General features: G+C 39.1%; 1 protein-coding gene across 1 annotated transcript in view; it reads right to left on the reverse strand.

Annotated features, from left to right (window-relative positions):
- Positions 1 to 2,856: 2,856 nt before the first annotated feature.
- Positions 2,857 to 17,472, reverse strand: part of C6 (complement C6) — a 93,559-nt gene continuing 78,943 nt past the window's right edge. Inside the window, exons 15-17 of the mRNA XM_008842126.2 lie at positions 14,117 to 14,207; positions 11,278 to 11,519; positions 2,857 to 3,525 (exon numbers count right to left, since the gene is read on the reverse strand). Coding sequence (XP_008840348.1) covers positions 3,344 to 3,525; positions 11,278 to 11,519; positions 14,117 to 14,207 — 515 coding nt within the window. The 3' untranslated portion in view covers positions 2,857 to 3,343. The remainder of the gene's footprint in view (positions 3,526 to 11,277; positions 11,520 to 14,116; positions 14,208 to 17,472) is intronic.

Raw genomic sequence — 17,472 nt, forward strand, 5'->3', positions numbered from 1 at the left:
TCTTATATAACACAGGACCACCAGCCCAGGAACAGCACTGCCCACAGTGAGCTGGGCCTTCCCACGTTGGTCAACAATCAAGAAAATGCCTCACAGAACACCTTGGAGACAATTTCAGTTGAGTTTCCTTCCACTCTGGTGTGCCAAGTTGACAACTGAAGCTATCCAGCACAGCATCTTTGTTATCAACTTTGAGGATTCAGGCTTGGTGTGTGTGTGTGTGTGTGTATATGTGTGTGTGTATCCAGGGTGTGTGTGTGTGTATCCAAGGTGGATGTTGGATGTATTACTCTATCAACTCGGTGTGTGTGTGTGTGTGTGTGTGTGTGTGTGTGTGTATCCAAGGTGGATGTTGGATGTATTACTCTATCAACTCTCCTCACAAGTCTCTTACTAAACCTAGAATTCACTGATTCAGTTAGACTGAGTCGATAGTAAGTCCCAGGAATCCTCCTGTCTCTCCTCTCTCCAATGCTGTGATTACAGATGCAAGTGTTACCTTCCTTGGCCTTTCTACATTGGTGCTGGGGATCTGAACTCAGGTATTCATGTGTGCGTGACATGCACTTTAACAACTGAGTCATATCGCCAGGCCCTAGTATAAACATTTATTCCTTCATGGCATTATTTATACTTTTAAAAAAGAATTTAGTAACTACATGATTAGAAGTAGCATTTCATTACAGCTTTAACATATTCAGTAACACACTCCAGAGCAAGACTACTGTTACTTTATTTTACTTTTTTTTTTGGTCTGTTTTTAGGACACAGTCTCCCTGTAGCCCCAGCTGACCTGGCTCTTACAAGGCTAGCCTTGATCTTACAGAGATCTCCCTGCCTCTGCCTCCTGAGTGCTGGGATTGAAAGGAGTGCTCACCATGCCCAGTGACACCTTTAATTTTTTTTAAGTAGTCACTTACTGCTTTGTATTTTGTACAATATTGATTTAAGTGTATCCTTAAAATCTCTCATCTCTAATATCTGCATAATTATAAACCTCATTCCTGTGACTTGAGAGGCATTTAGAGCACACTTGACAATGAATAAGTGATGCCTGTGAAACTCACAAGTTTGGTGGAAACTGCCAAGCTTCTTGCATGTTAACAAACCCAGATCAGAGAGGTCTGCACTATACACGCCATCAGTCTGTGAACACAGCAGAATTAACTATCTGATCTCACAAAGAAGAGAAAAAATTAAATGACTTTTTATGTCCAATTGCAAAAAAAATGCATGCAGATTGAGTAAAATCTAGAAGACAAAATTTAGGATGCAGAAGAATATAAATAAATAAATGACTCCAAATTCCAGAAGTACATGTTATTTTCCCAATCATCATCATTATCATTATTTTGGGACAAGGGCTACCTGTAGCCCCAGCCAGCCTGGAACTTACTGTGTAGATCAGGCTTGCCTTGATCTCACAATGATCCATTTGCTTCTGTACCCCCTCCCCTAGGGCTGAGTTTAAAAGCTTGTGCCACCATGCCTGGCCCAAATCATTTTTGTTTGTTTGTTTTTTTGAGTTAATTTTTTTCATTGAAAAACAATGCCTCTTCCCCAAATAAATTACAGTCAAAATAAAAGAGGTCAAGATGACAGCAGTCCCATTTTCTTAAGTCCTGGTGTTGTATGGAAGACAAGCAGCAACAAATTGTGGTGACAGGTGATAGATCCAAAATCATTTGATTTGTTAACATTTTTCCATTTCTAAACCATCATTAAAGAAAACCATATCTGGAATCACACCATCCTCATGCTAAGCCAGCACAACAGCCATGCTGTCTGGATTCATGTTTTTACCAATAAAAAAACGGAAGTTTCTGAAATTTGCAAGGAAATGCTTGATTTGTTCTGCAGCTCCAGCGACAAAGGGCTTGACTCATCCTGGGTTCTGTTCTTCAAGCTTGCCTTTGAGTGATTTCATGTAATATTTGATGTACTTCTTGTAGATCTTCTTTATGAAGCTGTCTTCAGTAAGGGAAGGTTCATGAAAATGTCAGTGCTGGTGACTACTGTGTTTTTGGTTCCTTTATTTTGTTTGAGGCAAAGACTTATGTAGCCCAGAATGGTCTCAAACTTACTATTTAGTGGAGACTGACTTTGAACCAAAGGTATTTGTATACATACAACTGTGATGTGAACGTGTATGTGTAAAAATACCTTTAAATTTTTATTATGCTCATTAAAATCATTTAAAAAAGATGTTAATGACTCCATACTTGGCTATCATTTGGCATATTCATAATTTATTACTGGATATTTAAGATCTGTCATTGTTTGCTGTTATAAATATTGTTGTGATAAGCATTTTGTATGTAAATCTTTGTGAGTATGACTTTCAGTGTACCATCTGTTCCCTGGAGCCCCTTGATTAGTGACATGCACCATCACTAACTGACATTGGACAGGTGGAGCTAAAACTGTGCAGCCAGAACTTGTCAAGAAAACAAATAGGATAGCAGTGGCCTGTCTCACATGTATAAAACAGACTGAATACAGCTATAATTTTGCAGGCCATTTGTTTGGTTAGAAGTAGGATGCTTCATTGATTCCACTTGCAGTGTGTTCCAAAAGAACAAAGGTGGCCTTAGAGGGAGCCAACCATTTAGAATCCAATTAATCCAGCGTCACAGTAGTTTGGCAGCCAATGCCAACCAGAAGCATCTCTATCCATCAGGTTCTTGTTGAGAATTATAATTTAGACAGGGATGTGGATGAGGTGCAACTTGTGAGTGATGTTGGAAACAACAGAGACACTCAACCTTCTAAACTAAGCAGCACTGATTGTGGGAGTGGAAGGTTTTTGTAAAAAGAGAGAGAGAGAGAAAAAAAAAACAAAACCAAACCCAATAATATATTTAAACTGTTGTGATCTTTACTAAAGATTGTCTAAAAAGGGACCCTTTAGTTAACTTCAATGTTATCTCACTAGAGTACTAGAATTTTAAGATCATAATCCTAGAGCCACTCCAGGACATCCAAAATATAACATGGAAGTTATAATCTAGAAATATGCCATAGGGTGACATGAGCTGAATCAGACAGGAGATGATAAAATGGGAGAGTTCGTGGCAGGTTAATGGTAAGAAATCAACACAAAAGAATTTCATTCAGTAATCTCTGGCAATTCCAGTTTTCTCTTCATATAATGCGTATTTTAAAAAAATAATTTTTTAGTTTATACAGAGTAATGGTTTTCATAATGGCATTGTCATATCATACATATGTGTTCATACTTTGTTTTCATTCACCCTCTTCCACACTCCCTGGCCCTGTGTACCCCCTCCCCATTTTTATAGGCATTGCTGTTGAATAGCAAATCCATTGATCAGTAGTTGTGCTAATCCAAACACCTCCCAGGGTGCAGTATTTCTACCTTCCTGTTTGCACATCTCACAGCTCCCACAGTGCAGATGGTTACGGTTTTCTCACGTGTTGATGATCCCATTTTGACACAGTAGAGATGGTTTTCGTCCTTTGAGCACTGCGGGGGCAACAGGCAGACACACGTGGAAGTGGAGGCTGCAATGAGAGAGAGAGAATGACTCATCACAGTCCCGTGCAGCTTGATTTTTCTTAACCCTTTCACAGAGCAGTGAGCTCCTTGGTAGCAATGAAGGAGAAAGCTGAAACACCAACAACGTCCCAAAGGACCTGACTGTGGTTAGATGGCAGATAAGAGTGAAGACAGCAGAGTGTACTTCAAAGTCAGTAGGATTCCAGAGTTGGGCTATAGCCAACTGCTCCTGTGTCTTGTGGCCCCCATACAATCAAGATTTGAACTATTCAGGGATCATAGCAGAAGAGGGGATGGAAAGGGAAAGATTGTAAGAGCCAGAGGAGGTGGATGACCACAAGGAAATAGAGTTTTCCAGACAGCTGATAAGTCACTCATGGGACAGTATGCACAAGTCCCGTGTAAGCGCAAATCAGACAAAAGCCCAGCATAGACTTGGGGAAGTGGGTACAAAATTCCAACCCTACCTGAGGAACTATTAGTGGCCAATGGCTTCTGGGAGGGGGAGAAACAGTCTCTTTCAAGGGTTTGACTCTTGTAAGGTTAATCAGGCTCCAGTGGATGAACCCACACTGAAGTACATATTGGGACACAAATTAGACTCTATAGGCATATATATATATATATATACATACATATATATATATTACATTAAATTGTAATCGTTCATAATCACAGTAATAAGTACTACTAGAAGCTATTATATGCTAGACACTGTGGTAGAACCTAACTCTGAATCCCCACAATCCTGTTTGCAGATAGGCTTATAAATCTAAGGAACTTGATTTTGTTTTGTTGTTGTTGTCTTTTTGGTTTTTCTAAGACAAGGTCTCTCTGTAGCCCCAGCTGGCCTGGAACTTGCTATGTAGACCAGACTGGCCTCGATCTTACATTGATCCACCTGCCTCTGCCTCCCGAGTCCTGGGTTTAAAGACATGCAGCACCATACCTGACAACCTAAGGAACTTGAGGTGCATAGCTAGTGTGTGTTACAGCTTGACTGTGGACCTGCAGCATAGAGGACTCCAAAAGCCCTCAGTTTATCTGAACTCTCTGAGTCAGACCTCCAGGCTGCTGTCATCTCTGCCCATCCCATTTCTTCATCTGTGACTGGTATTGTGAGGACTGGTAAGGTGATGGTTGTCAAACAGAGCTTATCAGTGGCCCTTGTTTAATAGCTCTTAGCAGGGCCCTCATGAAAGCTAGTGTGACTCTCATGTGCCCCACATCATTCTTCTGTTCTTCATCGGACTTTCCACCAAGCAGCCTAAATAGCATGCCCCTTTCCATCGCATACCTCCTGCATCCCCTTTCCGCTGGTAATTTACAAATGTTAAAGACTGCATCTTAACTCATTAGACCCTGGCTGAAGGTTTTTTTTCCCAGTGCTACCTTTCAGATTAGATTGCTAGACAATAATTTAAAATGAGTTTTAATTACAAAATGTAGACTGAATCTAGAAGGGCCCTGGCTGTAATGTCTGATGAACAGTGTTGGGTTCCTGGATGTCTTTTACCTCCTTCACTTCCCATGTCCCCTGTTTAAGCCAGTGATGGTAAGCTATCAAGCAATTTTTTTTAAGGATCTATATAACGCCTGCCTGCAGACATCAGGGTGGTGCATGGGCCTCCTGTTTTCTTTTACCTTTTACTTAAGTGGGTAAAGAGAAGAAGAGGCTCTAAATACAATAAAAATATGTTGTATGAGAATTGCAAAAATTCAATGAAAAAAAAGGAAGGATGATCTGAGCGATCTCCAACTTCTCCCTCTCACTCTGTTAGGCCAGTTATGTGGAGTCTTTAGTCGGTTCTGCCTGTTACATTCTTTTGGCACTTTTCCTTCAAACACCATAGCTGCTATTTATTGAACATGAACTCTGAAACAACACTTTATGCTGGATACTTTACATATTTTATTTTATTGAAACCTTAAAAGTATATGATCTATCATATCCTACTAGTTCTACAGATGAACAAACTGAGCACAGAGAGGTTCAGCAATTTGCCTGGGACCTAATGCCCTGAGCCTATTTATTTTCAGCACCCAAGTCCCTCTCTACCACTCCTAGAAATTAATTCTTTAACACTCAGTTCTCATACTTTTCTATGGTTATAAGACTCAGGTCAGAAAACATTTCTTTCTCTTACATCTCTTATCACATTGCATGTGTTAAAGTGAGTCATGAAAGTATTGTTTAATGTAAGTTCTTCAACTACTGTGAACAATTTGAGGGGGAACAAAGAGTCCTTTTTCTTCAGCCCCCTCATGAACTTGTACAGTGACTTCCACAGGTTTAATGTTAAATGGGTTTTGATGAATGAATTTGCCCTTCCTGTTGGTTGGTAGTGCATATTTTTGTAATTCAGACAGAACATTTAATATCCATAAAAATAGGCTCCCTAAGGGAGCCTTTCCTTTTTCAAGTTTTGAAAAGAGAACTTCATACTACACTGAAATACCACTTTAAACGTCTTTCTATTTCATTTTATATAGGGAAGGAAAAGAACAGCAAAGAGCACAATGTAATCAAGGAGATAGTTTAATCACAGTGGCATTCAATTCAGCTTAAAATTACTGGTAACCCAACTTGCTATGAGTGCATCGGGTATAAAATACATTTCCAGCTTTCTCTTCCTTTGTAAATGCATTAGTTTGTACACTGGTGCAATTCTACAGTGCTATTCCAAATGGAATTCACTATGTTGCTGACTTTTGATTACAATTAAAGACTGGTAGAGGCATAGCTAACTGCTTTCTGTTTGGGTTTTTGGCCCACTCCACAGAAGGGAATTGGTCCTTGGTACTGTAAACTGGATCAAAAGCTTATGCTTGGGGAGGTCATGGGTCCTAGTCGGGAACCTGGCTTCTAAGTATTTATGTTTATACTAAATGATTAGTCCTGCACTAAACCTTAGAGCTTCTTTTTGTAATGGGCAGTAGTCAATACAGAGACTCATAGCTAGTCAAAGTGCTGAGAATAACTGACTGTTGAGTGCTCACCCTAAACTTTTCCAAGGCTCAGAGGACATCATGGAAGAGGGGATAGAAAGAATATAAGAGCTGGCAGATGGGGAGGAGTGCTGTGAAATGTTGAACATGACATAGCCGTTGACACTTGTGAACTCAAAGCAGATGTGGTTACCTTCTGCACAAGATCAAGCCAGTCAACATTACAGCATGGAGGGGAGAGGGGTTTGTGAGGCTCCACTCTGAGCTGAGGTGCTATTGACAATTGTTGGCTGTTGTGGGAAGGAGAGTCACTTTCTTCTAGGCTGTGGCCCTTGGTAGATTGTCATGCTCAGGTGGATGGTCCCACACCCATGTGCCTACAGGCAGCAGTAACTGAACTCAGTGGGTTGTGAAGAGGAGGAGGCGGAGGAGGAGGAGGAGGAGGAGGGGGAGGAGGAATAAGAGGAAATAATAAAGGTGGGAGAGGGAAACATAGGGGATGGGAGGAGTGGAAGTGGGAGGGGAAAATTTGGGCTGGATATGATGAAGAAACACTGTATACATGTATGGAATTGTCAAGGAATAAATTAAAATATTTTTATAAGACTGGTAGAAGGAGTGCATCTATTTTAGGGAAAATGTTTGGGGTTTTCTATGTACAAGATCAAAACTGTTATTATAATCATATAAATAAGTCTATTATTAATAAATGAAAATGTGCTCTTGATTACTTCCAAACATTCTGATTTGAGCAATGTTGGCTAAATATTCAACCTTTTTAGTATTTTCACTTTAAAAAAAACTTTATTGAGAGTTTCATACATGTATATAAGGTGTTTTGATCAAATCCATATCTACTCCCTCCCCTCCAACACCTCCCATATCTCCACATCACTTTTTTCTTTTTCACTTCGTGTATTCTTTCTTTCTTTCTTTCTTTTTCTTTCTTTCTTTCTTTCTTTCTTCCTTCCTTCCTTCCTTCCTTCCTTCCTTCTGGGGGGGAGGGGAGGAATGACTGCTCTGTCAGACCCCAGATGGAGGTCCCAAGCCCACCTTCTCTCTCTCTCTCTCTCGCTCTCTCTCTCTCTTTCTCTCTTTCTAATGGGGCTTTTTGCTACTCTAACATTCCCCTACTCTGAAGAGGTAACCCTAAAATCTTTCAGGGATTTCATAAGAGCTTCCAAATACTTTTGACATTTTTGGCCTTTGGAACAGATTATGTTGCTAAGAGGCCCAAGGACATTTTGACTTTTAGCCAAGAAACTGGCTACTTTTCTTTGTTTTTTTTTTTGTAACCCTAACTGCCTAGCCAATTCCTACCTCAAAAGTGCTGCTTAGATGTAAGACTTCAAATCTTGGACTGCAATACTGTAGTGCCCACCTGTAGCTAAGGGAGATAACCCACTATTATTCTAAAAAGATGGCTGAATTTGTTTTCTCCCCCTATCTAGAAGCCTTTGAGAAGGAACTGACACTGATTCTACCCACTCCAACAGCTAACAAAATACCTGAAAACAAATCCGGAGTTCATCACTCTCGAGTCCAGCCTTGGCAGATAAAAAAGAGGAGAGAGAGAGAGAGAGAGAGAGAGAGAGAGAGAGAGAGAGAGAGAGAGAAGGAACCGAATAGAGGGATGCTTGGATGCTTTTGGAAGCTCTTGTCAAGAAATCCCAATGGACTCTGATATGAACATTTGAACTTTGCCCTGTTCTGATTTTTTTCCTGATTCCCCGTCTAGAACTTGTAATGCTAACTACTCTTGCCTTTACTTCTCCTTCATATCCCCTATTTACCAGTTAAGAACTTTCTTTTCTCCACAGTTGAGGGGGAAAAAACCATCTTCCACAATACAAATATCCTGAAAGAATACATGCCCACGAAAACAGCCCTTCAAAGAATACTTGGAGCAATACAAAAAATAGAGAAAGAAACAATTATACCCCAGGAGCAACAAAAGAAAATAAAGGTATAATTGAGGAAACACAAAATTAGACAAAGAATGCAAACAGCAGTCAAAATGATGGCAACCAACACTCATCTTTCAATAATAAGTTTCCTCGGTTTGAAATAACACCATAGTGCTTGAATACGGAGCCCCACTTCGACATGTGAAAACAGCTGGAGAGCTCTGCTGACGCTCATCTAATAACGCTCTGCAAGAATGGAATTTGAAAAAGGACCAAAAGTAGGTTAAACATTCTCTTTACCTTCAGTTTTTTTTTTTTTTAAAGTATGTATGTTTTGCCTGCATGTAGGATAAATGTACCTGTGCATACAATGCTCACAGAGGCCAGAAGATAGCATTGGCATCCCTGGAACTGGAGTTATGGATTTATTAGCCACTATGTGGGTGCTGGGAACTGAATGAGGATCCTCTGCAGGAGCATCCAGTGATCCTAATGGCTGAGACTTCTCTTCAACTCTTCACTGACTGTTTTTAACTCAAAATAGAAAAATAGTTTGTGGAAGAAGTTAAATAAAGTATTTTTTAATGGAAGAATTCCATGAAGACCTTCCCTATATCAAGGAAGAATGGGAGATGAACCCTAAACATACTTCTAACCCCTGATTTACCTAGTGTAATAGAGTTGTGCCATTCAAAAAAAAAATCATTCCTGCTGCTGGGCACGGTAGCCCATGCTTTTAATCCCAGCACTTGGGAGGCAGAGACCTGGCCAACAATAACATTCTTGGATGACATTTCTCAGACAATGGTTATATTTAAATACAAAGAGGATTCTGCTTAATACTTGCAGCTCTTTTCTACCACAAATTATTGTTTCTGAGAGAGATGTCAGAGAGTTAATGGTGTTTCCCGGATAGCTAAAACATGAATGCTAGAGGTTTTATATACAAGATGATTTCATAGTGACTAGAGCTGGATGACATACACAGTGGGTTCTGGTTTTCTGTCTTGTGTGTGGAATTGTCCTGTTCAGATTATGCATGGAGGCCAAAATCTCAGGTATTCTACTGTCTTCCTGGCTGAGGGCTCCATCAGGTGGTCTGCTTTCTGTGCAGCATGTCACCTCTTTGTCATATCTTGTGGCCCATCAAATAAGCTGATTTTCATAATTAGCTTTAAACTGATCAGGAAGGATGTGAATTTGGGTAGATGTTTCTTTCTCTAAACTCAGAGATGAAGAACTTTTGTCCAGGAAGTGAAAGTAGATACTTACAAACACGAGATGGCTTTAGAAAAAATTAGATGGAGCAATTCCACCAGTTTCCACTGTGCGCTTTATGTCCAGATTTAAGATACATTTTTGTTTTGGAAAATGTGTCATAAGGGAAATCTAGCTGCCTATTTGAATTCTGGTGACTCCTAAACACTAACCATTTTCGTATATTGTATGAAACTGCTTGCCTATTTCAGGGGCAGTCTTTATTTTGGAGCAATTGCATGGTTGTGAAGTCTCTGCTTCCCTGAAATTTATGCATGTGATACAAAATAGCAACACATGTAAGGAGAATGAAAATCCGTGCCACAGGTTCGGAATTAAATTGGCAAACTGGAAAGAAGTGTGACTTCCAGTCAATGAGGGAGAGAGGGCAGCCACTGTCAAGTGTCAATAGAGTGGAATACAGTATGGCAAAACATTTCAGGAACATGGGTTAATACATCATATCGGTGAAAGTTTATATTTTAAAAATAGTATTTACTTAGAAATTTTATTTTCTAAGGCATACAGAAGATAATCTTAGACTAACAGAACTTTTGTGATAAATTTGTTTTTCACAACATACTATTTATAATAACAACATAGGGAAAATTTAATCTTTCTGAGCATTGAATAAATAAAATCATATTTAATATTTGCATGTGGACTTTTTCAGAAATTGGAAATTATGTAACAATAATATGAAGATATGGAGACAGTTTTATGCTATATTAAGTGAAAATGCCAATTTATAAAATATATAAAATATAGTCCCATTTTATCTTTTACAAGTATGTATTGCATACAGGGCCACATGAGATATATGAGCCACCAGGGAAAAAATTTTAATGGAGCTGGCTAGCTTTACAAATAGTCACTCAAATGTGAATGTCAGATCATATTGGCAGTCCAGCTTTAAGCATTCTTGAACAAGCAGCCCTTGATGTCCAATGGAAACAATTTGCTCCCTAGGCTGTACTCTGGGAATGGTAATCTGCATCTGGATCAGAAATGACACTGTAAGCACGCATCACAGAGCTTTCTGAGGGCATCTGATTGACCTCAAAGATGGTGGTCAGGAGAAGCAGTGGAAGGTCAGAGATTATATGGGGGAAACTAGTGCTTGAGTCCATGTGGGACTCTGCTTGCTCATGGTGTCTGCTTGAGTATTATTGACAGACTTGGATAGTCTCAGGCACTAGAAGAGAAACTAAAAAAATTAAAAGAAAAAGCTTCTAACACTTGGTATCTATGTGAAACCCAATGTTACCTGGACAGCATTGTTGGTCCAATTGGGTCCTAACCAGTTCTGACTAGTCTCCTCTAGATGGGGTATGGGAAGGGCTGCCTCCAACAGATGAGCAGAGCAAATGCTCCTCTTACTGGGATCTACTAATGCTGAGTAAACGAGTGTAGGAAAAGACTGAAAGATGTACATCTAAGACATTAAGGTAGTGATTTTTCATTGTAGTTGGTTATATTTTGTCGTATATATTTAATTCATTAACATTTTAGTGATAAAGATAATTTTTGATTTAGGAAAAGATATTTTAAAATATGATGCATAAATGTAAAGAAGATACACCCCGCTGAGTAGAATTTTGAGCATTTTGATCATTTCTAGCATACGTTACCACTGTAACTTACCTGAACATTTTTCCCAGTCATAGCAAGTGTCATAACCACATGATTCTTTCTTTGTGCTATTGGATGCAAGTTTTATCCTCTCAAGAGCCCATTCTAACTGTGGGCCCTCTTGGCAGGAGCCAACATGCAGAAAATGGAGACGGTTGTTATTTAAACATTTTTCAGCCAAAAATTTACAAGCAGGTGAAGTAAAGCACTGATTTGATCTCGCATCAAATACACAGAGGTCTTCCGAATAACTGCTGCCCGAGGGAGGAAAATAAATATAAATGTGAGGACCAGAAAACACAGGTGACGTAGAGTCAGTTTAATAACTTACCACTCAGTTTTCCGGAGCTGATTTTTTTTTCCACTGCCAATCTCTCTCTTTCCATCCTTTATTTCATCTGGTGTGGTTATCAAAGACTCATCTTTCTAAATTAATTTAATTTTGGCATTCTTTCCAAATGATTTCAAATTAAAGTCAGAAAAATTGAATAAACAAGATTTTCTATGCTTTGACTCCAATCAACTGTCCTGTATTATTTTCCCATCCTCCTCAGTCTTTCCTTACTGCCTGGTAATTGTATTGATTAGTTTCTAAACTTTATTATTTCTCGCTGTTGGTGGCCAACAGCACTCATTTTTTTTCTCTTCTTTGCCTATGTTGAGCTTAGTTTTGGCTGCACTTTGAAACTTATCCCATAATTTGTATCTCCTTGGCATTCTAAAATACTTATTCATTGCAGCACTAATTTAGTACCTGTCATATAGAATTTATAAAATTACATAACTTTTCAAATGTGTTTGTTCTGTGATTTGGAGCATTAGACTTTAAATCATCCCCTGGGTAAATTGCTTAATCCATGAATCCATACTGTTACTAAGAGGCAATAAGTGATCATAGTTTTTCTCTTGCTGAGAAGACAGCTCTTTGATTACTCCAAATTTGAGTTCCTTCCCCAGTATGCATTTTCAAGCTAACAATCTGTGCACCAGTGTATAAGATTATTGCAAGAAGTAGAGCTTATAGCTGAGAACAAAATATTGCTTACTTTGTTCTGAGAAATTAAGATGTGGGCTAGCCACTCTCAAAACACTTTCACCCCTACAGAAGAGAATGGAGGTATATAAGAAGAGACAGAAGAAGTATAGTAGAGTTGGGATAGGAGCTCTAGGAAGTAGCATATATGCTCAAGATTTGGTATTGCACAAAGAAAGAAGCTTCTGTTAAAAGTGCAGTGTGAATACTGTTAAGTAGTTTCCAGAAAACCATTTGCTGGGAAGGAGACTCTAGAGGCAAGAAATCATTTGTGGTAAAAGCCGAGGAGGGCAAATAGAGTCAACTTTGGGCTGATTCATGTTGGTGGAATTATGTAGAAAAAGGCCCCATTGTGCTCTACCAAACAATGACTGAGTATCTACAAATTCTTGTTCACCTGTACCACAGAGGAATCTGAAAGCTAATCAGTTAATAGTCTGTTGGTTTTCTCTGCAACATCCATTCTTTTACCATCTCAGGAGCTGAACTCAAATTTTACTGAGAATGACTATGCATCCAGTCAAATAACTGCACTCCCCAGCCTTACTTACAGGTAACTATGGGAATAAAAGAAAGTTCACAAGTGGAGGGTTTTCCAGTAAAACAAAATAAGAATGCTTCGTTTGAAATCCTTCTTCTTTCTGGCATTAGCAGAGCAATCTCAGACCATAAATAGTCTTAGAGGGGGTAAAACATGAAATTGGAAGGAGTCTCCGTCTTGAAATAAATAAGAGACTCACCATGCTATACTCATTTTTATTGTGAGATGAGAACCAAAATTTTGTCTCAATTGAATGCTACTTTGGATTTGCTTTCATGTTCAACTGAAATGAATGCTTAAAATTTATAAGCAATATTGATACCCCTAGATTTGCCCAGTAAAGAAAAGATAGTTATATTTCAAAAGGAGATAGTGATGGAAGTCATCTGAAGACATCCAATTTTTTAAAATTTATGTTTTCTGCCCCAGCATGAAAGAATTAACCAGCAAACTTGTGTGCACACATGCACAAATGTGTGGTGTGTATGTGTGTGTGTGGTATGTGTGTGGTGTGTATGTGTGTGTGGTATGTGTGTGGTGTGTATGTGTGTGTGTGGTATGTGTGTGGTGTGTATGTGTGTGTGGTATGTGTGTGGTGTGTATGTGTGTGTGCAAAGTCCATAGTCATAATACTTTATTCCCCTGGGGACCTGCTTCTTTCTAGAAGTTGCCTCCCAGATGTGAGCTTCCAGAGCACTTGCTCTGCTTTTATCCTGAAGCCCTGAGCAAGATCTGTCTGCCTCCACTGCCTCACAGTGGTACCACTGGGGAATTCTCTAACCTTTAGACCATGCAATATGACCTGTTTTTAGCTGAAAAAAGAATAATCGTTGGGCTTGTAAAAAAAAAAAAAAAAAAAAAAAAAAAGCCTGCCTTTCCCCTGCTAAGTACAGTTGAAGGTGGAAACTCCTATAACTTAGAAAAATGAGCTCTAAACAGCCTTTGAACTCATTCATCTCAAACCTGGGCAACAAAGAGAGGCTTCATATCTCCAGATCCACCCTGGGCAGGAGGAGGCCAAGCCATGCTTAGGGAGTCTGAGCAAGTTCCTGTTCTGAAAACCAGTGCCAGTGGGGGTGGGGATGGTTGTTCAGGGTGTCTGCCAATCTCCAGAAGGAAAGGGACCATGGAAGTGTCCAGTTCTCTCTTTAATAAAGCTGTTCAAAACTTTAAAAAAAACCTTGTTATTCCAAGTTGTAGGAGTTTAGGAGCGTCCACCTTGGTTTTCTACATTGGTTTTCTCAATTTGGAAACACAGTTCATAGAATATTTCTTACCTACAGTCTTCTTCTGGAGACATACAAATGCATTCAGAGCCCGATTGCTTTTGTCCTGGTTGACAAAGGCCCTTTAATTTTGTCAGAATATCTGAAACAAAAAGGAGAGAAAGAGAGAGAGAGAGAGAGAGAGAGAGAGAGAGAGAGAGGAGAGGAGAGAGAGAAAGAAACAGTATCCTCATGAATTCCAAGTGGTATGCTTGAATGCTTGAATTCAGAAAAAAGTCTGTGATGAAGGTTTACCATTTGTCTCCTAGACTTAGAACACTCTTTTGGCTTCTCTAAATAAGGTGCCATGAAATATTCCATGTGAAATGTCCCTCCCAGTTCACTTACTTTGTTATTTTCCAACCTAAAACTACTGTTGGGCTAAGAAACTAAAATAGAAAATGAAAATGGTGAAATTTTTGTTCATTTGTCTTTCAAATATTTTTGAAACATTTGTGATCCTCTAAGCACTCTGTTAGGTTCTGAGATTAGTGGATTGAGCAAATCTGTCCTAGATTCTGTACCTACTGAATTTGTGGTCTTGTGGGAGCAGACAGATGTTGATTAAAGAAACACACTAACACACAGAGAATTGAAAACAATATTAGTGAGATTAAAAAGAAAGCATGTAATCAAGAAAATTGATGTAGCTAGAAAGGCTAGGAACAGAATAGTGTGGGGGATGTGGAGACTGGAGCAGAGGGAACATCAAGTATGAAAGTGTTCAAAAGGGAGGGAGGCAGCATGTGATGTTCCTGGAACTCAGAGGACAGTGTGGTTGAATGTAGAAAAAGCATGGAACAAGCTGTGGCTGGGAAGTAGGTACATGATGGCAGTACAGGGTCTAACGAGCTCTTTCCCCTTTTGTTTTCAAAGCAGTTGGTCTTGGATGGGCTTTAAGCAAGGCATAGTGTGACAATAGCAGGTCTAGATTTTGAAAAAGAGATAAGATTCTGGCTTCTGTGGAGATAATCGATTTGGAAAGGCAGAGGGGTCTAGAGGCTCTGACATAATCTATGGGGCTTTTATAGTGCTTCACGTAAAAGGGGGTGGCAATTTGGAACAAGGTACAAGATGTGAAAGTAGAGAGAAGTAGACACATTTTATATCTAACTCGATATATATGTGTGTATACATACATATTGCATGTTAAAATCAACGCTATTAGATACTGTGGTAAGTTATGAGAGTGATCAAACATAATCCTTTATTTCTAGCTTAAATAAGAGAAGAGGCACTGATGCCTTTTCTGAAAGAAAAACTATCAGAGGATGACTCATTTCAGTGATGAATCAAAAACTCTTTTCTACCCATGTTGAATTTATGGTATGCTAGGGAGAAAGGAGCTAAACAAAGATGTGTCTTGGAATATGTATGTAGAAAGACAACATTACTAAAGACTGCTGAGAGGTCAAAAAAGACAAGGACAAAAATAATGTCCATTAGATCTAGCATAACTATGACAATTTTTTTGCAAATTTGTTTGAGAAGGAGGGATAATGGCTTGAAAACTTGATTTTCATAGATGAATCAATGGGGAAATATAACTTTTAAATCCTGCTGTTGGTTCCTTCATAATAGTCTAGTACTAGGATTTCACAGAGAAGAAAGGAAGGAAGGGAGCGAGGAAAGGAAGGATTGGATGGGAGCAGAGGGGAAGGGAGTGATGTGAATGAAAAGGGAGAGAAGGGAACAGCAGTGGTTCCTTTTTGTGAATTTAAACGGAGTTATGTTAGTAATTCTGGGGAAGGAGATGGTAATTAAGACCAACGTGCCAGATGCAAAACTGGAAAGAAGAGGATACACATGAGATATTCATCTTTTGGGAAAACAGATACGAATCAAATAGTATAATAAGATTATAATTGAAGGTCGAGGCAGGTTTTTGAAAACAGAGAACATGGATTCAAGAGACCATATACCTTACAGATATCAATTAGGAAACATAAGGGAAATTCTGAAAGAATGATGCTTGAAATTAAGATGAGGAATTAAATAGTGTCTATATGAAGGAAGGGGACTAAAGTGGACAGATGTCGCTTGGAGTATATTCTATGTAATGAAAAACTTTGGTTATCTTTGCTTCCATTGAGGCCCACCTAGAGAACCTTTAGGCTGACTGTTTTGGACCTGGAATTGACCTCCGAACCATGTTAGATGACTCAAACTTTGGTGAGCTGGATTTGATTCATCAGCATCCACAGGACCAGAGTAGCCTCTGTGAACAAGTTAACTGTCAAGGGAGGATATAATCAGTCATATGCAGACATTCATTAAATTACGTAGAAAGCAGGGACCTAAATAACTGTTTCTCATTTAGTCTTTCAGACACAAAATTTGATGAAGGAGGGAGGTTTATGTTAGAGACAAAACTGAACACTGAAAAAATAACAGGGTTTCTTCTTTGCCCTTTTAATTTTCCACCATTATCTTCTGTTAGGACACTCACTTCATCTGGTGAGATTTGGCCTACAGCCTATGTGAGCTGGGAGGATTGTAGCTCTGGTAAGGTTATAGCTACTAGGATTTACACTGATGTGGAAGTGGTTTCCATTGGTTTTCTATAGAATTGTCTTTCTGTGCCCTTCACTCAGAGGCCAAAGGGAGGCCCAGAAATCAGCACTGTTTGAAGAGAGAATCAATTCTGAAGTAGGTGAAACATCACTCTTCACTGCTGATCTGAAATGGTCAGTGCTCACATGTAGGGAGGTTTTTCTTTTCTGATGCCTTAGGATGAAGCCAGTGCTAGTACTGAGCTGGCTTGGAAGGCCAAGCACAGGGGCCATGTGAAAATGAGAACACTTTTGATCTTTGGAATGCTGAAGTTGTGAGGCTTTCCTGAGCCACAGGTGAGAGGGATTGAATTCTTGAAAAAAGAAAGTAACCCTGGAGGAGTATAATGGCAGCATCTCGTTTCTCACAGTGAAAAACCTTTTCACACTGAAAGCTCCTAGACTATTTCTTTGGCCAAATGACACCCTGAAAATGTCCTTACCTCATATTGTCTGGTCTTATTGTTTATTTTCTTATTCTTTCTTTGACTCTACTTTTTGGTTTTTCTGTTACTGTTATGGGAAATAAAGTATAAAAAATATTTTGTTTCCTTTAGATGTAGATATTTCATGTTTCAATTATAAGTACAATTCTTTTTCCAAGATTGGTGTGTATAATGCATGTGTGTACACACACATGTGTGCACTCTTAGGAACAAAATACTATTTACCATATCTAGAACATCTTAACTTTCTGAAGGCTGCAGTTTCCAAACACATCCATTCATTCTTCCGACATTCATATTGTTTATTATTATGATGATGAGAAGCCCATAAATTCAAGACAACAATAACCTGAAGTTCTCACTAATTCCC

The sequence above is a fragment of the Nannospalax galili genome, unplaced genomic scaffold (genome assembly GCF_000622305.1).
Source record: "Nannospalax galili isolate Female #2095 unplaced genomic scaffold, S.galili_v1.0 scaffold139, whole genome shotgun sequence".
Classification (NCBI taxonomy): Eukaryota; Metazoa; Chordata; class Mammalia; order Rodentia; family Spalacidae; genus Nannospalax; species Nannospalax galili.